Source organism: Herpailurus yagouaroundi, unplaced genomic scaffold (assembly GCF_014898765.1).
Source record: "Herpailurus yagouaroundi ecotype Mexico unplaced genomic scaffold, PumYag 140, whole genome shotgun sequence".
Classification (NCBI taxonomy): Eukaryota; Metazoa; Chordata; class Mammalia; order Carnivora; family Felidae; genus Herpailurus; species Herpailurus yagouaroundi.
In genome coordinates, this window is record NW_024412395.1 from 9,145,266 (window position 1) to 9,168,653 (window position 23,388).

General features: G+C 51.8%; 1 protein-coding gene across 1 annotated transcript in view; it reads left to right on the plus strand.

Moving 5' to 3' along the window:
- Positions 1-23,388, plus strand: part of TFCP2L1 (transcription factor CP2 like 1) — a 95,509-nt gene that overhangs the window by 60,635 nt on the left and 11,486 nt on the right. Inside the window, exons 6-13 of the mRNA XM_040474662.1 lie at positions 10,167-10,243; positions 10,778-10,883; positions 11,571-11,677; positions 12,922-13,074; positions 16,241-16,351; positions 18,781-18,872; positions 21,189-21,237; positions 21,325-21,418. Coding sequence (XP_040330596.1) covers positions 10,167-10,243; positions 10,778-10,883; positions 11,571-11,677; positions 12,922-13,074; positions 16,241-16,351; positions 18,781-18,872; positions 21,189-21,237; positions 21,325-21,418 — 789 coding nt within the window. The remainder of the gene's footprint in view (positions 1-10,166; positions 10,244-10,777; positions 10,884-11,570; positions 11,678-12,921; positions 13,075-16,240; positions 16,352-18,780; positions 18,873-21,188; positions 21,238-21,324; positions 21,419-23,388) is intronic.

Consider the following 23,388-nt stretch of genomic DNA (forward strand, 5'->3'; position numbering starts at 1 on the left):
AGTCGCCCCAGGGCGTGTCCCAGTGTGGCTGCCTCCTGGCTGTGTGACCTTGGGTGGCCGGGTCACTCGGTGCGCAGAGCTCTTGTGAGGGCTGCAGGAGTCCATCTGTGCAGCACTGAGTGCAGTGGTCAGTGCATGAGTCGGGCTCAGTACCTGAGCGCATTTCACGCCCTTTCGCAAGTGCTAATTGTGACTGGTACTGGTTGAACACTTACTGCATGCCAGGCTGCAAGTACATTATCTCATTCAGTCTCCCAACCACTCTGCAAAGGACATTTTGCAGATGAGGAGGGGAAGATTCAGAGAAAGTCATCAACTTGCCAGGATATGGGAAAGTCTAGGCTCAACGCCAGTGCATCTGACCTGACCCCGGCTGCCCTCCCCGTTCTTGTCTTGGGCCAGGCCACAGGCTGCTGAGACTTTGCCATTCACTTGCAACGTCACCTTGGGTACATCAGTATCTCTCTGGGCCTTGGTATCCTCCCCTCTAAAATGGGCACAGTCATAATGCACTGTGGGTTGTCAGGGTGGGCTCTCAGAGAGACGCTGGGTACTCCCTGTGTCTGCCCTTGTGTGCACGTGTTTGGTGTTTTGTTTATTGGATGAAGTCTGTTTTCCCCAAATGCCCATCTGTCTGGTTGGGTTTTGGGTGCTGGCCTGGCACTGGGAAAAAGAATACCAATCATTGTTGGGCATCTGTTACATGCCTGGGACATATGAGACACTCCCTACTGTTTGTTTCATGTTTTTCAAATTCATGTGTAATATATTTCTAGTTTTCAACAACGTTAATGCTGAAGATGTATATAATTTAAGAGGGAAAGGTCCTTTTCCGTCAACTGTTAGATACGTATATTAGACTCAGAAATATAAGGGGGCATGTATAACATTTAAAAATAAAAGTGCAGTTACATCGTGAACATGTTATTCAGCAACTTTTTTGACGGGGTATTTGCATCGTAGACTGTGCATATCCTCAGTATTGATGGGTATTGTCAAAATACCCAATAGGCTGTGATGTTATCTGTCCCACCTCTAGTGTGTTTGAGAGTCCACGCCCATATTTTGTTCTTTGGGGATGCTAGCAGTCGGTTAAATTTTTGCCAGTCTGATAGATGAAACTCGCATTGCATCATTGCCATTTGGCATTTCTTTGACCGTCAGGGAGGCTGGGCATCTGTTCATGTTCTTCTTGGTGTGACTGACTAGTTCCAGCTCTGTTAATTGCTTTAAGGAATTAAAAAAAAAATTTTTTTTAAATCTTTATTTTTGAGAGAGAGAGAGACAGAGACAGAGTGTGAGCAGGGGAGGGGCAGAGAGAGAGGGAGACACAGAATACGAAGCAGGCTCCAGGCTCTGAGCTGGCAGCACAGAGCCCGATGTGGGGCTCGAACTCACACACCATGAGGTCATGACCTGAGCCAAAGTCATAGGCTTAGCCGAATGAGCCACCCAGGCACCCCTGCTTTAGTAAGGGAACTTAATATCAAATCCTGCCACCATTAATTCTGAGCCTGTCACATGCCACTACTGCACAAGAGGGTGGAATGTGAATGTGTGTGTGTGTGTGTGTGTGTGTGTGTGTGTGCGCACGCGCAACTCTGGTTCAGGTAAACCAGTAGCTGGCCTGTCCTCAAGAGCTTCCGGTCTAGCTGAGGACCTCCAACTTAGGCATTGTGCAAGAAAGCCAAGGGGCAAAGCTGCGAAGCATCAAAAGAAGTTGGGAGGGAGGGAGAGGGAGAGGTCAGCAGAAAGAGTGAACGTTATATAAAAACTCGAATGTCAATGTCTATAAATAAAGTTTTATTGGACCACAGCCACACCCATTCACTCGTGTTGTGTATGGCTGCTTCCTTGTTACAGTGGCAGAGTCGAGTAGTTGTGACAGATAACCTTATGGGCCACAAAGCTGAACATAGTTACTGTCTGGCCCTTTAGGGAGAAAGTTGGCTGATGCCTGGGCTAGAAGGTGTTAGATATTACGGGCTGTGAGGGAAGAGGGAATGAAGGTCTGTTGAGCACTTGTCTGGAGTGGGTGCAGTGTAAAGTGCCTGATGTATATTTTCCTTGGAAGAGGTTGCTCTTGTATCCCATGTAGTCCTTGCCCTCCTTCTTCCATTCCTGGTAGTGCTCCTGCAGGGTGGAGGCGAGCAAGGGCAAAGGGGCAGGGCGGAGGGTGGACATAGTCTTAAGGGTGGGGGAGAGGGAGGGTTCTACACCCCTTGGAATGGCGTCTGGGCCCACTGGGCAGGGTCCTAACCATTCTTGGGGAGGGTGGCCCAGTTCCCTACTGAGCCTCAGCTGGGGGTCCCCCCGCTGCTTCCTGGGATCTAAAGCTGGAGTGCCAAGGTGCTAGGGGTCACCAGGGCTCTGCTGGTTAAGGTGGGGAGGTGGATGTGAAGACTGTGACCACCCCTCCTCCAGCTCAGGCCATTCCTGGCCTGGTGGCCACCTGCTGAGGGCTAGTTTACATCACCAAGTGCCAACCCTGGGGCTCCTTCCCTTTTAGCCTTTAAAAGACCTTTAACTGCTCCAAAGTAGAGGGTGGGGGCTGGGGATGGTAGAGGGCATTGCCCTGAAGACTTTGGGGGAGGAAGGACCACCATTCCCCTGGTAGGGCCCTCGTATGTCTGCCTGTGTTCTCACTGCGGGGGGGGGGGGCGGGGGGTTGAGATCCAGCCAGAGACCTATGTGCCGCTCTCCATTAGGGGCGCCTTCAATCCGCCAACAGCCTTCTGCCCCTTAAATACCGGTGTCGTCCACATTTTCGAGACCTGGAAACTGAGACTCACAAACGGAGTGATTTACCCATTAGTGAGTGGTGGGTCCGCCTATGACCCCAGGCTCCAGACACGTTCCCAAAGTAGTTTTGGGAGCTTGCAGAAGAACACTGGCAGATGCTTATCTCTGTAATTTTTCAGTTACCCTTTATTTCCGGTATGTGATTATGATTGTTCTGTATGCAGCTCTGACACACTTTTCGAAACTAAGTTTAAAAAGTGAGTTGAAAAAAAAAAAAAAAAGTGAGTTGATTAAATAAATAGCATCCTCACTTACAGGCAGTTTATTTCAGTGGCAGAATTGTGGGGTAAGTGAGGGTGGTGAATGCTGTCCCCTCTAGCATCTTGGTACGCCCTGCACCCAGCGTGTCACTGGGCACAGAGCGGGTGGCCGTGGGGGATGCAAGGGTGACTGCTGAGTAACGGAGCCCAAGGGACCCTCCCTGTGAGGTGGGGGTGGGGAGTCAGAACACACATGACCGAAATGCAGTGCAGATGACAGCTGGCTCCCAAGTGTCCTGCCTCCACCCCGTTGTTGTGTGTGTGTTTTAATTCCAGATCGATTGAGGACTACAGAGGAGAAGAGAACACATACTCGTGTGCCCAACACAGTTTGCAACCTTGCCAAATTTGCTCCTGATTGTCCCTCTTTCTAATGCTGTTGCCTTTCTTCCCTCCTCAGAAGCAAAACCACTTGTGAAATTGGCATTGGTTTGAAATGTTGGTGTTGGTTTGAATGTCCACGCAGATTCTTAATTTTTTTACTGCCTTGCGTAGTTAGCTATCAAATTAATGGCATCATTTTTTGTGTCTTTTTTTTGTTAAAAAATTTTTTTAATGTTTATTTTTGAAAGGGAGGGAGACAGAACATGAACATGAACAGAGAACATGAACATGAGAGGGGCAGAGAGAGGGGGAGACACAGAATCCAAAGCAGGCTCCAGCCTCTGAGCTGTTAGCACAGAGCCTGACGCAGGGCTCGAACTTAGAAACTGGGAGATCAGACCTGAGCTGAAGTCGGACTCCCAACCAACTGAGCCACCCAGGTGCCCCATCACTTTCCGTGTCTTTAAACTTAATATTAAGTAGTTTCTTATGTGTCACCAGATACCTTTTTTAAAAAACTTGTTTATTTTTAAGTAATCTCTACACCCAACATGGGGCTTGAATTTACAACCCTGAGATTAAGAGTTGCATGCTCTACCCGCTAAACCAGCCAGGTGCCCTTACCATATACCTTTTTTGCTTACTATTATGACTCTGAGATTTCTCCATGTTGGTGTGTGTCACTAGAGTGCTCATTTTAAGGGCTGTGTGCACTTCCATTCTAAGTCAAATAATAGAATCAACGTATCTCTTTTCGTGGTGCTGGATAGATAGGTTGTTGACAGTTTCTCCCTGTAAGGAGCATACCACAGTGAGCAAGTTTTGTCTGTCTCCTGATATACATGAAGAGCTTCTTTAGGATATGCTTTTAGAATTGGATTTGCCTGACTGAAGGGTTTGTACATCTTTAATGAAACCTTGTTGCCAGACCCTTCTCCAAAATGCTTGTATCAGTGTAATACTTCCATCAGCAATGCCCAAGAGTACCCATTCTCTACCTTGTAATCGGCACTTGATATCGTCCGACTGTAATTTTTGCCCCTCCGATGGACGGAAGATTAGGTATCTCACCTTACTTTGCGTCACCCTGCACACTTGTAGAGACCAGCATCTTTTCATGTGCATGTTGATCATTTTCTCTTGCCGGAGAGTGATCATTATGACCCAGTTTTCCAGGTCAGTCCCCACTTGTAGAGACCGTGTAATTATTAACAGCACCCTTGGCATTTTCAAAAGTGTCTATGTATAAATGTTATCATGGTTTTCCTATATAATATGAAGGGCATCATTTTTCCTTTGTGTATTTGTGTCTACTTTAAAAAAGATCCTTTCCTACCTCATAGTCATAAAATAATCTCATATTTTTTTCTAGAAATGTTAGGTTTTGCTCTTATTTTGGTTTTCATTAACTTAGAGTTACTATATACGGTATGAGGTAGCCATGTATTTTTTCCATATGCATAACCAGTTATTCCACACTCTTAAAAAGTCTGTCTTTTCTCACTGTCATAGATCAGGCTTCCAAGTGTCTACAAGTCTATTTCTGGCTTTTTTATTCTTTGAGTCTGTTTGTTTCCATGCCAAATTACATGATTTTAGTGATTATAACCTTATATCTTCAGAGTATTTTATTTTATTATTATTTTTTATTTATTTTTTAAATTTTATTTATTAATTTTTTTTAACGTTTATTCATTTTTGAGAGACAGCGTGTGCGGGGGGGCAGACAGAGAGAGAGACACAGAATCCGAAGCAGGCTCCAGGCTCTGAGCTGTCAGCACAGAGCCCGATGCGGGGCTCAAATCCACAAACCGTGAGATCATGACCTGAGCCAAAGTTGGATGCCCAACTGACTGAGCCACCCAGGCACCCCTATTTTTTTTTTTTTAAGAGAGAGAGAGAGAGCGAGCGAGCACAAGTGGGGGAGAGGGGCAGAGGGAGAGAGAGAGGATCTTAAGCATGTTCTGCACTCAGAGCAGAGTCTGACACGGGGCTCAATCCCACGACCCTGGGATCATGACCTGAGCTGAAATGGAGTCGGGTGCTCAATCGACTGAGCCACTCAGGTGCCCCCGGAGTATTTTAAATGGAGCGGTATTTTAAATGGAGTGTTTCAGGGAGACTAGTTTGTCATGAGGAAACAAATATCAGACCTCATGCAACAGTGTGGTCACATGTCCATTAGACTTTGAAGGTGCATCTTGGTTTAGCAGGTGTATAGGATATTAGGGATTTGAGCCTTAAAGGAAGGGGAGGGTTTAGGTGTGTGGGAGAAGGTCATACAATAAGATGAATATAAAGAAATTCAGGAGGAAACATAAAGTGGACTCCTTGAATGTTAGAACCAGAAGGGACCTTTGAAGCCACTAGAGACTGTATGCGGTGGTTTGGCCAAGTGATCAGTCTTTGGAGTCTGATAAACCCAGGTTTGATCTTCACCAAGATTCTTAACATCTCTGGATCTTAATTTTAATTTCCTCATCTATAAAATGGGAGCAGTGATGGGTTTTCCTCATAGGACCGTTGGGGGGACCAAATTCAATAATGCATGTGACAGGCTTGGCCATGTCCTGGCATGTAGCCATACAGAAACTGAATGATAGTTACTTATTATCCTATTTCCTTGATTCTAGGGCCAACTTCTCTTTCTTTTGCCACATTTTACAATTTTGGAATTAGAACAGGCTTTTACCTTCATTTCCTGTAGTGCTTGTTTTTCTTCCCAGGTTGTTTAGAATGTGGGAAACAGAATATTTTATAGACCAGGAATTGGGGCCAACATGCTGTATTGCAGAATCCACCCTCCAAGTTGATTTGGTCATCCTAGGAATCCTCTCTCTTGTTGATCCTAGAGAGAAGAAGGAAGGGGAAAAAAACCCCATCTTAACTTGGGATGGGGATATATACCGTGACATGCTGTAGCAAGCTGGTACCTCCCAGGAAAGAGAGAATCATGTAGAACTATAGATGTCCCCCGCCCAGTGAATGACACCCACCGGGTAGGATGCGGTAGGATCTGGAAACATTTAGTGTCTGCTCCTGGCTGTGCCAATTGTGCCCAAGTCAGGGAACCTCTGCCCCCTCCTCTCAGTGGGGCCCACGACCCCAAGCTGCCCGAGTCACGGGCTGTCTGACCTGTGCTGAGATTCAGGTGAGTGAACACCTGAGCAGATGCTGCCACCACGGGAGCACCCAGCGACTGGGAGCTGCCAGTTATTGTCCCCCAAGGCACGCCTCTCCCCTCCTGCCAGCTTGCCTCAGTTTTGCTTGGGATCGCTTTCTCATTCATCCCCTCCGCTCTAGAAATCCTGTGCACTCTTCAGAGTCCATCTTAAATGTCATCTCCTAGTCCAAACCTTTTGTCACCCTTCCCCCCCCCCCCCCCCGTCACACCCTCATTCTCTGTGAGTATTGCTCAACTTTGGATCTCTGTTGTCTCTTAAGGAGATTTTCCAAATTCTGCCTTATATGACTACTTTTCCTACGCGGTGTGATGTAGCCTGGAAGACTGCTAACCTTCGAGGGCAAGAGTGTGTCTTAGTTTTGCAAACCCTGTATGTACTTCTGGCACAGAACAGCATCGCAACGAGTATGAAATGACATTTAAGCACACACTTGCGGAATATCTACTGTGTGTCAGACAATATAGCAACCAGCGGAACAGATGTACTCTGTGCCCTCATGGAGCCTGCTTCCCTTGGCTCTCACTCATGCCCTGAAATGATGCTGGCCAAGCAGAGAGGTGCCCCTGTGCTCAGGTTAGTTTAGCTTTCATGACCTCGCTGATTGCTGTGTGAGACCACGGACAGTGGCCTTCTGATGGCGCTGTGTGAGAGCTGGGCTTGGGGAGGTCGGTCTGGCCCCAGCGTCGGCGTCCAGGCACGCATGGGAGGGAGGTGCCCCGGAGTGTGTGTATGTGCAGGAGGAAGGGATAAGGACGGGAGATTGGAGAGGTGGTTGGGGAAGCACGTGGGTCAGACCTCGCAGCAGGTGGAAGAGGCTGTAGCCCCAGACCCAGGGCCCCACTTACTAGCTCTGAGCCCAGATTTCGCTGCCCCTTCTGTTCAGGCTCAAAACTGCCCTGCATGGGGCAGGAGGGGAGCCTCGGTTTGCTTGAGCTGGGGCTGTCCCGCAGAGCCTGGGGTCAGTGCTAATTGGGCCCTGGGGCACCTGTAAACCCATAGTGATGACCGCTTGGGCCTCTGACCTCATGCCAGAGCTGGCTGCGTTTTCCGCTTTCCCTCGGAGAAGGTGGAGGACGCTGGAAAAACCAGTTAGGGTATGTGAGGCTCCATTTTATGTTGCTGTTAAGGGAGTGTTGGCTCCAGAGCCCGGAAACGTATATTAAAAATCTGGCTCTTTCAGAAAGCTAGAAGCATTGGGTGGCTCAGCAAGTGGCATCTCCCGGACTGGTAAGTGGGCAGGACAAGAGTTTGGGGCTTGCGCCTCCCCCCTCTGATGCGAAGGGCACATCGTCCTGAGTGGTAACTGGGGCTTAGTGCATCACTGTGTCCCTTGGTCCTGTCCCAGAGGCTGGTAAAATATCAAGTGGGCATTTCTGTGCTTGGCCGGCCTCGTTTCCAGGCCTGGTGGGAGCCGTGGGAAGGAGCTCCGTGGCACACAGCCCTGTGTCCGTCCTGCTCACTTCCGAGTCCCTGCGATTCACATGGTGTCGGGCAGTACTTGTTGTAGGCGAATATTTGGAAGCAATGATTTAATCTCATGTCCTTCGCCCATTCTGTTGTTCGTTGCAGGGAGGATGAACAACTTTGTGGCTGCTTTAACAAATTACTACAAACATGTTGGCTTAAAACAAAACAACAGAAGTTTATTCTCCCAGAGTTCTGGTGGCTGGAGGTGGGGAATCTGATGGGGCCGTGCTCCTTCCGGGGGCCTTAGGGGACAAGCCAGTCTTTGCACCTTCCGGCTGCCGGGGGCTCCAGGTGTTCCTAGGTCTCCAGTCTCTGCTGCCTCTGCGGTCATATTGTCTCCTCTCTGTCTCCCCCGTGTGTCTCTTATAAGGACACTTGTAATTAGATTTAGGGACCTCCGGATGATCTAGGCGTATCTCTTCATCTCAGTATCCTTAATTTAATTGCATCTGCAAAGACTCTTTTTCCAAATACAAGACAACATTCACAGGTTGTGGAGATGAGGGTATGGACAGGCCTTTGCTGGGAGGTGGCAGCATTCAACCCACCCCCAGGGCTCTTAGGGTTTTTCAAATCATGGCCGTTTTAGCTATTTTAAAGCTGCTAGCCGCTGGGTTTGTGCTGTTTGCAGTCAAGTTTCGTGTGTGTGTGTGTGTGTGTGTGTGTGTGTGTGTGTGTGTGTATAAAGAGAGGGAGAGAGGGAGAGGTGGGTTTTAATATAGGTAGATTTCCATTTTCCCCAGTTTTAGTTTCAGAAAGTCCTTCCCTATTGAGTGTTAGCTAAGTATGATTTATGTTCACATAAAACCTTAAGAAATTGGGGGCTCCTGGGTGGCTCCGTCCGTTGAGTGAGCGCCTAACTCTTGATTTTGGCTCAGGTCATGATCTTGCGGTTGTGGGATTGAGCCTCTCTGTTCTGAGCGTGCAGCCTGCTTAAGATTCTCTCCCTCTCTCCCCATTCGTACTCTCTCTAAAAAAAGTAAAATAAAAACCAACCTTAAGAAATTTACTGTTTAGTCCAGTGGTAACTTCTTTTGATATTTGCTGTGAGGTGAATACCTATAAAACCCAGAGAAATCCGAGTCAGGTCTGTAGTTTGGTGAATTGCATGTGCGTGGTCAGTTTCCTGGTTTTGCTAATGAACCGTTTTTACCTGGATGCCGCCACTGGGGAAAATGGGGGACAGGCACTCAGGATCTTTCTGTTCTACATTTGTAACTTCTTGTGGGTCTATCCTTATCTTAAAAAAAAAAAAAAAAATCAAACCGCCAATCGGATTTACCAATTCCAATCATCAAATCATTTATTCTCTGTTAATTTGTAAAACATCCTTTATTAGTTGTGAAATATATTAGGGTGTTTTAGAGTTGTGGTTACGCTTATTTACTTTGGGAAGAATTGACATCATTTGATACATGGTCTTCCTGTCAACGAATATGGCATGTCCTATTTATTCAGACTGTATATTATTTCCTAATAAAACGTGTATAGTTTCTTTCAGGTTGTTCGTAGATGCGATTCATAGATGCAAGTTCTCTCTGCTACTGTGGATGAGTCTTTTCTCCACGTATGTTCTTTAACCAGCTTGTGCTGGTTGGAATCCCCACACCCTTTAAATACATGAAATTCTTTTAACTTGGGAAAATGCTTTTCATTCTGCAATTAAAGACAATGTTTAACAGGCTTTTACTCGTTCCTTTAACCTGCTCTCGGGAACGGTATGGTCAGTTATTTACTGTAATGTGGATTTGGGTGAGTGGTTATGTTCTCCATCCAAGTGAATTGGAGGGGGGGGCGTCCTTTATGAAGAAATGTTAAGTTCCGTAAATTTAATGTTAACTCCATTTTGTTGAATTCTGTTTCTTTGAAAATTGTGGAAGTGCTGTGTCTTGGGGTACACATGGTGTGCTACTTGGGGTGCCCTAGGTGCAACCAGGCTGAGTGGACAAGCTGGGGTGTGCAGTCCAGAGAGTCCATCTAAGTTGGCCACGGACTGACGCCTCTGCTTTGTCGCCTGGGGCCATAAGGCCTGTGTGGCCACTCAGGAGGTCAAGAAGGCCTCTATCTGGGTGAACCCCAGATTTGAAAGCACTCAGAAATGGAAAATGTATTGTTAACCCCCCTCTAGGTCAGTCTTATGAAATCAGGCTGCTGGAGAATCGGAAGCTGGGAGACTTTCAAGATCTGAACACGAAATATGTCAAGGCAAGGCTGTGGGGCCGCCCTCCCTCCCCAGGGGTTGGTTGGGGTCTGGGAACCTGGGCTTGCCGAGGATGGGGCTCAGGAGTGGCCGGGAGGTTTGGGGAAAGCTCCGGAGTGGGAATGGGTTCCTGTTCCCTGGAGCGTGTTGTCTCAGGGGCCAGGGGCAAGCCGGTGGCAGTGAGGACCAGAGGGGCCTGGGCTGATCGAACGGGCTCTGGGTTGGGCAGACTCAGGTTGGAGCCAGGCTTTGCCACTTACTGAACTTCCCTGAGCTGTCGTTAGCTCATCTGCACAAAAAGGTATATATGCACGTGAAGCACTTAGTAATCCTGGGAAAAGGGGTCGCCATCATTTTCACTGTGTTATTGGGGTTCTGAGCGGGGAGAAGCACGCAGAGCTTGCGAGCAGGGAAGGGAGGCTCCAGCAGCAGGAGGGGCCTTGGTCTTGAAGGGTAGGAGGTTTGCCCTGGTAGGTGCTTCCTCTTGGGTCCTTGTTGGCCTCACACCTTGCTGTTCCCTCCCTCCTCCCCTCCTCCAGAGCATTATCCGAGTGGTTTTCCACGACCGCCGGCTGCAGTACACGGAGCACCAGCAGCTGGAAGGATGGCGGTGGAGCAGGCCCGGGGACCGGATCCTGGACATCGGTGAGTCCCTTGGGCTAGGAGGGGCCCAAGGCACTCCAGGCACATTGGGGTTCTTCCTGGATGCTATCGGACTCATGCCTGTGGGGGACACTTTAGTGCACTATTGCCTTGGGCAGAATGCTGTGGGAGCTGGCACAGGTGACCGTGTCCTCAGGCCTGCCCTCGGGGACTTCCCTTTCAGTGGCATGAGAAGGCCTGTTGTCGGGGATTGCCCGGAGGCTTTGCAGAGGGTCCTGCCTTAAAGGATTGTGATCTGTGATGGAGGGAAGCTTGGGCATCACGGAGACGGGCAGCAGAAACTGAATTTTGGAGTCTTAGGCATGGATCCCGGGGTCTTTTATCTATAACCCTGACAGCCATTTGGGTTTTGGAATTTAGAACTTAGAATGACACCAGGGTGCGTAGACCCCCAAGCTGCACGGAATGCCTCCAACAGGCAATCAAGCACACTGATATTTCTGCAGCAGAATAGAATGACTGGTCACACGAAATGGGACAAAGACTCTAAATAGCTTCGTGGCACTTCAAGTCGGGCTTTCTGCCAAATGGGTCACGCAAAACGTACTTTTCAGAACTTTTGGCATTTCAAATGGTGGTTAGGGCATTTGGACCTGTAATGAGAGTCCTTCCCTAAATACTTGGGAGTGGCTGACACTTGCACTTTTGTGTATGTGTATGTGTGTGCAGATATTCCACTGTCTGTTGGTATCTTGGACCCCAGGGCCAGCCCGACCCAGCTGAACGCTGTCGAGTTTCTGTGGGAGCCTTCGAAGAGAGCCTCTGCATTCATTCAGGTAGGCGGGGGAGCAGTTGTCCTCTGGGGAAGCCAGGAGTCTCGGGGCCCACGTGTAGTTCCTCAGAACAGTCCACCTGCAGGGCCCTGCTGGGCTCGTTCTCTTTTGCAGGGACATACCCCGAAGGGGAGGGGGTGCAAGAGTGTTGCCCGTGCACAGAGCTAGCTGGTCCCTGGGGCTGGGAAAGGACTTGGCATGTTGTAGAATCCTGGGTGGGGTTTGCTTATCAATATATAAGCTTGCTACAAAATAAGCATGTCTTGGCGTACAGAATATGAAATAAGATTTTTTTTCCATGATAGTTTCTAAGATTAAATTATTTAGTGGTCAAGCACCTGGTATGCATTCAAGGGCATGGCAGGGCCGCTGTGCTTCTAGGCTGGCACAGGCTGTCTCACTCACTATATGTCCCTTTCTGAGCCTCTTTGTTCTTCCACCTGTCTTACAAATCGGACAGTGAGCATAAAGTCATTACTGCAGTACCTGGTCCATAGTAATTGCTCAGTAAAAGTTGTGACTTTTTTTTAAAACATAATTACAATATTCTTACTTTATTTAATTTATTTTTTTAAAGTTTTTTTTATTTGGAGAGAGAGAGAGAGTGTGCATGCATGCAGCAGAAGGGCAGAGAGAGGGAGAAAGGGGGGCTCAATCCCATGAACCATGAGATCATGACCTGAGCCGAAACCCAGTTGGTTGCTTAACTGACTGAGCCACCCAGGCACCCCTCTTACTGTATTTTAAAGTCACTATCACAATAGTGTTGTATTGCCACAGTAATACATTATTACAGTATTATAGTGTTAAAATAATAAATATACATTGAGTGTGGTAGGTACTTAGCAGAAACACAGAGGTGGTTCCAGCCCCCTGGTCATGCTTCTGGCCTGGCCCCAGGAACCTGGACACCAGGGCCACTGGGGGCTTAGCTGTGGTTCCACCTGCTCTGCAGTCTGTGGGGTCTGCCTGGGGAGAGAAGTGAGGGTGGGGCTACTGGGGCCCATGGGCCTGAGCAATGGCAAGGACTTCGCTGGTCAGGCAGGGCCCCCGAGGTCAAGGGACAAAGGTGGGAGGGCATGTCCTTTATAAAGCGGGACGGAGGGCCATTGGCCTGGGGAGAGCGGGGAGGCTGACACAGATCTGCACCTGACTAGGCAGGATGGAAACCTTCACTTGGCCAGGGGCACTTGCGGAGCCCAGGGCCGGTCCCTCTTCTTGCTTCTTGCCCACGTTTCCCCTTCCAGGTGCACTGTATCAGCACAGAATTCACCCCGAGGAAGCACGGGGGTGAGAAGGGGGTGCCTTTCCGAGTGCAGATTGACACATTTAAGCAGAACGACAATGGGGAATACACAGAGCACTTGCACTCGGCCAGCTGCCAGATCAAGGTGTTCAAGGTAGGACATCCTTGCCACGTTCCGCCCGGGGTCACACGTGCCCACGGGTCCCTGCCTGCGCTGGACAGTGACACCAGCACGTTGACCTGTGCAGTCCCCCTGGAGGCCCAGCAGGGGGCTCGGCGTCCCTGTAGCCCGGGGCTCCCTCCTGGATTCCTGAAGAGCACGAGCAGTATGTCTTGGGGTGACGGGCCTGGCCGCTGTGGGCGTCCTTCTGCGTGTGGCACCTTCTGTCTCCTGTCACCACAGATGGCTGTGCCCAGCTCTACTTTGTAAGCATGTCTGGACTTGAACGTTTTTAGGTTTTTGTTTTCCTCCCATGCACTTTGTAGCTGGCCACAGGTTCCGTAGTTCGATTCTCCTTAAACTCAAGCCAGGAGGCCCCTTGCAGGAATCCTGGCCACAGATGTTCTTACCGAGGGCCCGAGGCCATGTCGCTGTCTGCAGTGGCCTCCTGTCAGAGAAAGAAATGTTTTTGGAGGTACCTCCTCCCTTGTCCTTCCTTGCTCACCCCCTGCAGTTGCCCGTTACTACTTTTCATCTCCTCGGTCGGGACCGATACTTCCCAACGATGATTCGTGGCCGGTGACGCAGCTGAAGGTCCTGTGTGGCCTGGGGAGATGCAGGGTCACGACGGAGCCTGTGGCACCCCCAGGGGCGAGGGCGGGCGGGCCGTGTGGATTGGGACACCTTGGTCAGTTAGCGGTGCCGCGGTAGCACCCTTCGCAACCCTGCTTCAGGATCGGGACTCCTTGAAATCAAACCCACTCTTTTGGTTGCCTATTGCTGCTGTAACAAATTACCATACGTTTGGGGGCTTAAAGCCACACACATTCACAATCTCCCAATGCTGGAGGCCCGAAGTCTGAAAGGGTCTCCCTGGGCTCAATTCCTTTCCGGAGGCTCCAAGGGAGGAGAAATCCCTTTCCGTACCTTTTCCAGCTTCTAGAGGTCTCTGCCTTCCTTGGCCTGTGACTTGTCCACCTGTCTTCAGAGCGAGCGAGAGTGGCCGGGCCCTTCTCGCCACACCTCTCCAACCTCCTCTCCTCCCTTCCTTGCCCACTTATGCGGCCCTGTGGTTACATTGGACCCCCTGGGATGATACAGGATAACCTTCCTGTTTGCATCTTACACTGCTAGCTCTGTTAACTTCACATGCAGCCTTACCCCTTTTGCCACATAAGGCGACAGCCTGTCGGCTCTGGGGATCAGGACGTGGCCGTCTCTGGAGAACACGCTTCTGCTGACCTTGTCCACTGGTGCACCGGGTGCCGCGGCCTCTGGTCTTATTGCCTGCTCTAGGATCTCACAGTTCTGGGTCCGGTGGACAGCTCCACAGCTGTGCTGCTGGAGGTCTTTGCCTGTCCCCAGTCATCCCTCTGTCCTTGTCATATACAGACCACATTTGTGGTCCTTCTAGCCTTACTTGTCCTCAGGTCCTGTGGCATCCAGTGGAGTTCCTAGGGATCAGAGGCTGTGCTGGGCAGCAGGAGAGAAGGGACAGTGTCTGCCCCCCTGGAGCGCCTAGGCCTCCCTACGCCCCCTACCAGCTCCCCTTTCTACACCTTGAGGCAGAAGCTCAGTGGCGAGGGCTCTGCCCACCACACTCCTGGACCATACACCGGCTATTATTGAGGAATTGGTCTGGAAGCTTCTTTGAATGACTCAAGAAAGATCTTGGCATCTCCTGCAGGGGTGTAGGGGCCCCTGTCCCCTGAAACTGGCTTCTCAGAATGCCTGAGGAGGTGTGGCCACCCCATGCATCCAGCCCCATCACAGAAGCAGTTCAAGCAGGTGTGCGCAAGCACTGGGCGGAGCCTTGCCAACCTGTCCGTCATTCTTCCACCCCTACTCACCCCCATCACTGGGAAGCCTCCTGCTTGTTGGAGCCATGCCCTGAGGCTCTGGGTACATCACGGCCTCTGAAGAGATAGGCAGGACTCCTCTCTGTCCAGCTACCTCCCCCAGGCCTCGCTGGGCCGAGTGCCAGCCCCACACGCAGGCTCGCCCATGTCTACTGAGTGGAGAATCCCTCCTGTTAGGGACAGGAGCGGGAGGCAGACGAAGCGGGGTATGGGTCCCGCAGGCCCAGCTCTTTCTCTGAACACCGGATCTGTCGTTCCCGTCCCCAGGTGACCGACTCCCTGCAAACCCATTTCCATCTAACATGGGTATCACATCCCCCCTGAGGGCTGTTTCCTAAAATGCCCTTGAGCTGGGAGCCAAAAGCTATAGCCTGAGGAAGGTGCATAGAGAGTCTGTGAAGGTGCCATTGAGCTTGGGAGCGGGCGGATTTCGCTTCACGCCAGGCACAGTCCACTGTGTATGCAGTGAGACTGCTCTGTTCTGGGGCTGCTTGGAGTCTTGATGTCTGAAGCCACCAACCAGGCTGTGAATGTCCAGAGCACCCCCGCGGGCAGGGCCGCTGTGGCCGGCCTGGTGGTGGTACACACCCGGGCGCGCTCTCTTGGACTCTTCACCTGGTCGACACTTGGTTCTGCTTCAGTTTTTTGTTTTTTGTTTTTTTTAAGACCCCAAACAGCCAAACAGGTTCCTCTTCATTTTAGACAAGTGACTTGAGCCTCAGTTTCCTTACCTGTAAATGAAAGAACTGATGGAGCTTGTGAGGCCTGGGCCCCTCTGTAAGTCGCTCACGGGTGCTTGGCGCCCAGGCGAGGCTCTGTCAGGATGGGGGTGTCATCCTGTGTGGGTGGGGCGTGGGAGTGGGGAGCTGCAGCATAGTCCCAGGAGCTGGGGGTCAGGAGGCCTTTACGAGTGTCCAGGGGCTCCTAGCCTGCAGGTGTGGACCACACTTCCCGCACCGGTAACCCAGGGAGTGCAGTGGGATCTGCCGTGGCTCCTAAGGGTTTGTCCATGGGCCAGTGGCATTGACCTTCCCCGTGAGCAGCCAAGTGGCAGGACCCTGGCAGGCTGTGAGTTCCCTTGGGTGGGGAAGCGCAAGGGCTCCAGGAAGAGGACTGCGTGCTTGCTGCCCGGGAGGCGAGGGAGACGCTGTCCTGTGCAGAGATCCTGTCTGGGCTTCTGGGCCCTGGGTGAGGTGGGTCGTGTGCAGGCCTTGGGGACTGTCGCTCAGCCCTGGGTCTTTCTCTGACAGCTCCCCCTGCCCACTTTGGGCTAATTGGACCTCTGTGCTCTGCACTTGCAGCCAAAGGGAGCTGACCGGAAACAGAAGACCGACCGGGAAAAGATGGAGAAGAGAACTGCCCAAGAGAAGGAGAAGTACCAGCCGTCCTACGAGACCACCATTCTCACAGAGGTGAGCTGGCCAGGTGCCCGGTGCGGGGCCCAGGCCTTTCTGCCGGGAGCAGGACGATGGCACTGTTGGTCTAGATTCTCGGGAAATTGCCCACCTTGAAGGAATGCTTCTTTTGAAAGTGCCCATTAGATTGTGGTAGGTTCCCGGGTCCAGAGCTGTGTTCATGCGATAAGGCCGGGTGGCCAGAAATAGCTTCCAGCTCTGGGCTGCCATTTGCACTTTCCAGAATCGGGTTATTATTATTTTTTTGATCGGTAAAGGCCCTAAATCTGAAAGGTAGAAGAGAGTGTATGTACCTCAGAAAATACCTCTCCCAAAGGTGCCCTAGCCTTGAGCTTTCCCCAAGGGCAGCTGGTGTCTCTGGGTCTACCTGTGTCTGGCCCAGCTTTCTCTGCAAAGGAAGCCAGCTCACACACATTTGCTCCACACCTGCTTGTTTTGCACCAACAGCACGCACAGACATGCTGTTCTGTAACTGTATTTAATAGCCTATGGGAGTCTGTTCCCCATCTGTTCACAAAGAGCATTCTAGTACTTTATCCAGTGGCGTGGCTTCCGTTGTGTAGGTGGATGGCCTACTGGAGGACATCGGGTTCTTTCCAGGCTCTGGCTATTTGAGACAGGGAGCATTGGATGACCCCCTGCACGTGAGGTTCTGCATGTGGTAGAAAGACCCGCGGGCTTCCTTTCTCAGCGGGCTTGCTGCTTGGTGGTTTGGACAGGTGTTGGAATGGGTTTCCTCCTAACCCTGACACCCGCTGCAGCCATTCTCTGTCCAGGGTACGTCTGAGACCCTCGCTGTCACAGGCTCTCCTTCCTCCTGTCACAGGTCACCTCTGGTGCCACCTCTTCCTGGGTGGGCTCTGTTGTTTGTTTAAACAGCTGTTCTACACTGTGTTCTGTAATCAGTATAGCCAGTGGGTGTCTGTTCACCGAATAACTTGAAAGGCCCTCCACACACGCATGAGGCCCAGCGCCGGCCATGGTGGGGTTAAGGCAATGTCAAGGGTGAGGCCCAGCTACGGAGCATCTAAGAGAACAGTGGCCGGTCCTGGTCCTGGCTGATGGGGTGTGTGTGTGAGCACGTGTATTCAGCCATAGGCAGAAGGCTGTCGGCAACAAGGTAGTCTGGAAGCTAATTTGGCACAGGCCGATACGTACTGGTGTTTCATCTAACTCGGGATACTGTGGCCAGTGAGCCCTGGGGCAGGAAGAGCCTGCCTTACTCTCGGCAGCAAAGCAGTGCAAGGCCCTGCATTTAGGAATTAGGGCTCAGACCGGTGGGTTCTCCCCAGGCCTCGATCCCTTCCCCTGTGGGTGATGCCATCCGGGGTTGGCCTCCATGCTCCCACTGCCCTGTATCTACAGACACCTCTTCCTTCCAGGCTGAACCTCAACCTCTCTGCTCCGGGCTATCTCCTGACTTCCCCAGGGGAGGAGAGGTCTGGGGGTACTTCAGAAACCCCCCAAGCCCTTGTCAGAGCGGTGTGGTTGGTCAAAACCCCCACCTGGCCTGTGACCTTGTGAGGTGACAGTTTGTCGGCTTTCCTCCTTGGCTCCCGGATTTAGCACCAACAAATTCCAACCCACGCTCACCACAGAGTTAAATATTTGCCAACCTGTGGGTCGGCAGCTGATAGTAAATCTTCAGGAACGCTTCAAATTGGCCCTCTCCAAAGAGGTGTCCTCACTGGGAAGGGAAGAAGTGAATACTGGATCTGCTGGCTGCCCCAACAGGCAAAACCTGTATGTCTGTGCTTTCTCTGGGCGATTCTCACATACGTTCATTTTTGGCTTCTGCACAAGAAGTTCCTCAGAGGCCGAGGATCACATCTTCAGTGTGGCTTGTCTCCCTGAGCTCCTAGCAGGACACCTGACCCACACTAAGCACGCACAGAATGATGGTGAAGGGGGGCTGCCCCCGGAGATTGAGCAAGTGCCTCCTGCTCTCCAGGGCCTGTCGGCTGATTCTGGTTTCAAATAGTGCAGATTTTAGTTCTGAGCTTTACTGATGATTTTTGTTTGGGAGTTACCTGGGTCCAGTGCTTCCTGTTGCGCGCATTCACCCACATTTGTCTGTGCCTGGGAAACCTGCCTCTGGGCAGCTGGCTCTCTCCTTGTGGACCCAGGTGATGGATGATGTTTCTTGCCCTCGCTGGTGTGGCTGCTGGGAAGCTCAGAGAGACACATGCCACACCTTGCTTGCTCTGGGTATGACTGAATGGCAGGTGTCTTCTCTGCCGTACTTGGTTTCTTCTGTGTGGCCCAAGTAACCCATGCTTTGCTGGCTCACACGGGCCCCGGGAGAATGTGGGCCAGGTGTTGAGGGCTCGGTGGTTGCATGCACCGGCCTCAATGGCTGCTGCTGCCCAAGTTCCTCCTGAGTACGATGGCCCCCGAGTCACCGCTGCCCTGTGCTCTTTCTGCAGTGCTCCCCGTGGCCCGACATGGCCTATCAGGTGAACAGCGCCCCGTCTCCCAGCTACAATGGCTCTCCAAACAGCTTCGGCCTCGGCGAAGGGTACGTCTGCTGTTTTCTCCCTCTAAGAGTCCATGGAGTGATCTTGGGTATAGGCTCCTTTCTTCTCTGCCTTTTCCCTCCTTTAGTACCTTGGCATTGATTTGGGTTTCGGAGAGGTGTTTGTAATATTTGCACAGCTTTCTGTGCGTGGACATGTGTCTGTAAACACCCATCTGTGGGGCAACAGCCCACAACCTGCCTGCCCACGCCTTCCCCCGGTAAAAGCAGGTTGGTCTGCAGGGGCCCTCCAGGGCAGAATGGCCCCCTACACAGATGGGGCCTTGGGAGGCAGCTGTTTGGGTGGCTGCAGTGGCCGCGAGGGGCCTTCTTGGTTCTCTCTGTGATCCTTGTGCACGTTCTCTGGGTAGCAGGGTCAGCCCAGGGTGATCCTGGCCCTGGGTTTCAGGGCTTGTAACCCAGAAGTGGCCTCGTTACTGGTCACCCGGCTCTGCAAATGCACAGGCCACACTGACTCTAAGGTGACAGTAGTACAGGGGCCGGTGGGCGTCGGTCCGGCCTTTCCCGGGGTTTGTGGCACAGGAAGGGCCCACGGCGCCCTGTGATGGCCGTGCACATCTTGATCCTGTTCCTGGGGGCAGGGGGAGATGTGGGCGTGGAACCTGGGATACCTCAAAACTTGTGCTTGTCACACAAGAGTGTCTATGAACTTGATTTCACAAGGTGAGGGGGGTTGGGGGGGCATAGAAAAGACGTCATGTTCAGAATCAGGCGGACCGAGTGTTAAATCCCACCTTTTGGGGGGTCAGTTCCTTAATCTCCCTCAGCCTTGCTCTCCCCACTACCAAGGGAGTCAGGATTTCATGCAGGGTCAGGGGAACGTGTGTAAGGTGCCCCGGGCCTCAAAGACACGTGACAAAGCGTAGCTGTTTTTACCGATGACTGGTCTGAGGGTCATCCCTACAAGGGCCTTTTCTTCATTGTTAGTGTGATAAGGTACACACAAATTGAAACTTATCATTTTATGATTAAAAATTTTTTTAATGCTTATTTTTGAGAGAGAGAGAGAGAGAGAGCGCGCACGTGCGCGTGCCTGCAAATGGGGGAGGGGCAGAGAGAGAGGGAGACACAGAATTCGAAGCAGGCTCTTGGGTCTAAGCTGTTAGCACAGAGCCCGACGGGGGGCTTGAACTCGCGAACCGCGAGACCATAACCTGAGCCGAAGATGGATGCTTAACCAACTGAGCCACCCAGGCACCTCTGGGAGGGTCATTTTAAAATGTATCTCTCTCTTGGTGTGCCTGGGTGGCTCAGTCACTTAAGGGTCCGACTCTTGGTTTTGACTCAGGTCGTGATCTCATGGTTTGTGAGATCGAGTCCTGTGTCAGGCTCCACGCTGACGGTGTGGAGCCTACTTGGGGTTCGTTCTCTCTCTCCCTCTCTCTCTCTCTCCCTTTCTCTCCCTTTCTCTCTCTGCTCCTCCCCTGCTTGTGCTCTCTCTCAAAATAAATAAACTTAAAAAAAATAAAGTGTATTTTTCTCTCAACTTAAAAATCCAGATATTTAGGGGTGCCTGGGTGGCTCAGTCGGTTAAGCGTCCGGCTTCGGCTCAGGTCATGATCTTGCGATCTGTGAGTTAGAGCCCCTCGTTGGGCTCTGTGCTGACAGCTCAGAGCCTGGAGCCTGTTTCAGATTCTGTGTCTCCCTCTGTCTCTGGCCCTCCCCTGTTCATGCTCTATCTTCCTCTGTCTCAAAAATAAATAAACATTGAAAAAAAAATTAAAAAAAAAATCCAGATATTTAGGTCTGTGCCTTCTCTGTAGCAAGCCCTTGAAGGGAGGTCGGTGTGCCTCCAATGATGAGACTGTTTTTCTCGTGGACGGACGTCCCAGGGTGGCTGTCGTTCACTGTAGGACGCCTCCCTGGGGAGCCCCCAGCCCTCTCCTGTCTCCGCAGAGAGAAGTGTTTAGCTGCTGCCGTCCAGGCACCAAGTCACTGTGCAGAGTCGTGTTTGGGGCTTTTAGGGCTGGTGCCCTTCCCTGGGGCTGAGGCTGGGGTGGAAATGGTGTGGGAGAGAATCAGATGCAAACAGACCCTGAGCTTGGGGTGGAGGGGTTATCGCTGGCCCGGCTGTGTTGCCAGCCAGAACATCGTGTCTACCCTGAATGGTTGGTCAGGGATTTTGAGGGGCTGTGCAGGTGGTTACTGCCCACACTCTCTGACCTGGGAAATTCTGGACGCCCTGCTGCATTTGCAGCCAACACCATACCTGAGAGGAGGTGAGAGCCCTGGCCCGGGGACCTTCCTGTGTCCTGGAAGGCATCCTCACACCTTATGACCTGTTCTCTTCCTTTGCAGGAACAGCTCTCCGACCCACCCAGTGGAGACCCTGCCCTTGGGCAATGACGTAAGTGTCTGCAGCCAGGCTCTCTGGCCGCGTGTCCCTGGGTAGACTCTGCCTGGTCATTTCAAGGCCCTTTCTCTCTGCTTGCAGCACCTGCTTCCATCGGCCTCGATCCAGGACGCCCAGCAGTGGCTGCACCGAAACAGATTCTCACAGTTTTGCCGGCTCTTTGCCAGCTTCTCGGGTGAGAGCATCTCTGTGTTTTATTTATTTATTTATTTATTTATTTATTTATTTATTTATTTATTTATTTATAATTTTTCCCCCCTTAATGTTTATTCATTTTGAAAGAGAGAGCATGAGCGGGAAAGGGGCAGAGAGAGGGAGACACAGAATCCGAAGCAGGCTCCAGTCTCTGAGCTGTCAGCACACTGTGCCTGCAGGACCGTGGTTTTGGCCTGGGGACCCAGCATAGCATTGGTCACTCACTCACATTTGCCGACCCTGGGCCAAGTGCTAAATTAGGACATCCTGCCCCTAGAAGTTTCCAGTCGAGGGTGGCTGTTAGAGCGGACCATGTGGGTCCCATGGGGCGGGCTCTAGTCTACCTGGGAAGGGCCCCCTTGGCCAGGCAAATGAGGCCGCTGCATACTCAGCAAGCCTTCCTGGTAATGCTGCCTTTCGGTCACACGGTCTCCAGAGGCACGACCTGTGAGATGGTGGTGAAGCCACAGGTGAGAAGGGGAATCTGGTCCTTCCTTCTCTAAATGGTTGTTGAAGCCCTTGCTGACAGGGCTGTTAGAGACCCAGAGCCAGGGCTGTGGGGTATAAGGGTAGACTGAGCAGTGAACATTGCCACCAAGCTGAGTCAGTCCAGAGTGACGGGGAGGAGAGTTTTGGCCAGAACTAGAGGAGCGACCCCCAAGGGCATCTGTGGCAGTGGAAGGAGCACCGCACGTGGTCATCTTTTAGCCCAGCTTCTGTTAGACCTTCCTCTGTGCTGGGGGGCAGGTACGAGGACGGTGGGACAGGGACGTTGTCCTCAGGGGTCCTTGCAGCTTCGAGTCAGTGCAGCTGTGTGAACCAGGCGTCTCAGCGCAGTGTGACCCTTCTGTGATGGGCAGGCTGTGAGGAGGGACGTGGCCCCGGCCGGGGAGGAGTGAGGAGGGCTGCCGTCTTAAGGTGGGGTGCTCTGCACAGGTCTTCCTGAGAAGTGCCCTTGAGCAGAGGCTGGGCCAAGGGAGGGACGTGAGCCAAGTGGGGAGGGGGACAGTGAAATTTCCAAGCGGGGCGAAAGTGCAGAGGCCACAAGGTGGATGCCTGACTGGTGTGACCACAGAGCAGAGCACCCAGGTGACTGGGGCCAAGGGAACCGGGGAAGGAGGTGAGGTCAGAGAGGTACTGAGGGGCCTGGTAGAAGAGTGGAGGGAGTTTGGCTTTTACTCCGTGTCGGGGAGCCATTGTGCCTACGGAAATACACCTGAAACTGTATCTTAACTGTGGCAGGAAAAGGGGGATATGGATATTGTCACTCCTGGCCATGTGGCTGTTGGCCGGTTTTCAGCAGAAGGCTCATAGCATACTTGTGCCTCGGAGAGTCCACATGGGCACAAGCCTGTAGAGGACTCCTTGAGCTTTGAGGAAGAGACTGTATCTGCAGACGAGGATGTTCATAGACCTTATTCATAATCGCTCCCAACTGGGAGCATGCCCAGTGCCTATCGGCAGAAGGGACACGTGAGTGTGGTGTATGCACCCAGCCAATAATGTCTAAGAAAGGGCATGAATGATGTATAACCACAAACAGCATGAACGAGCCCTTAAATAGAGCTTGGAGGGAGGAGCAGACATCAGAAAACACAGCCAATTCAGTTCCACTTATGTAAGTTTCAAAGACGCACGCAAAAGTCCTGCCTGTGAGAAATCAGGACAGCAGTTCCCCATTGGCAGGGAGGGGGGCTGGCTGGCACGAGGGGCCTGTGGGGGGTGGGAGCATTCTGCCTCTTGATCTGTGCGCTGGGAGCACGGGTGCCTTCAGAGCGGCCGCCTCTGGCGAGCCATGTACTTTTGTATTCAGGCAAGTGCATGTGCGACCGGCATCCCGTGCTGGGTGCCATGCCCATATGTTACGTGCCGGTGAACGGTGTGGAGGGAGTGGCAGGCAGGCACAGGCTGTGAGGACCTCTCAGCTCTCATAGATGCCCGATTTTTGAG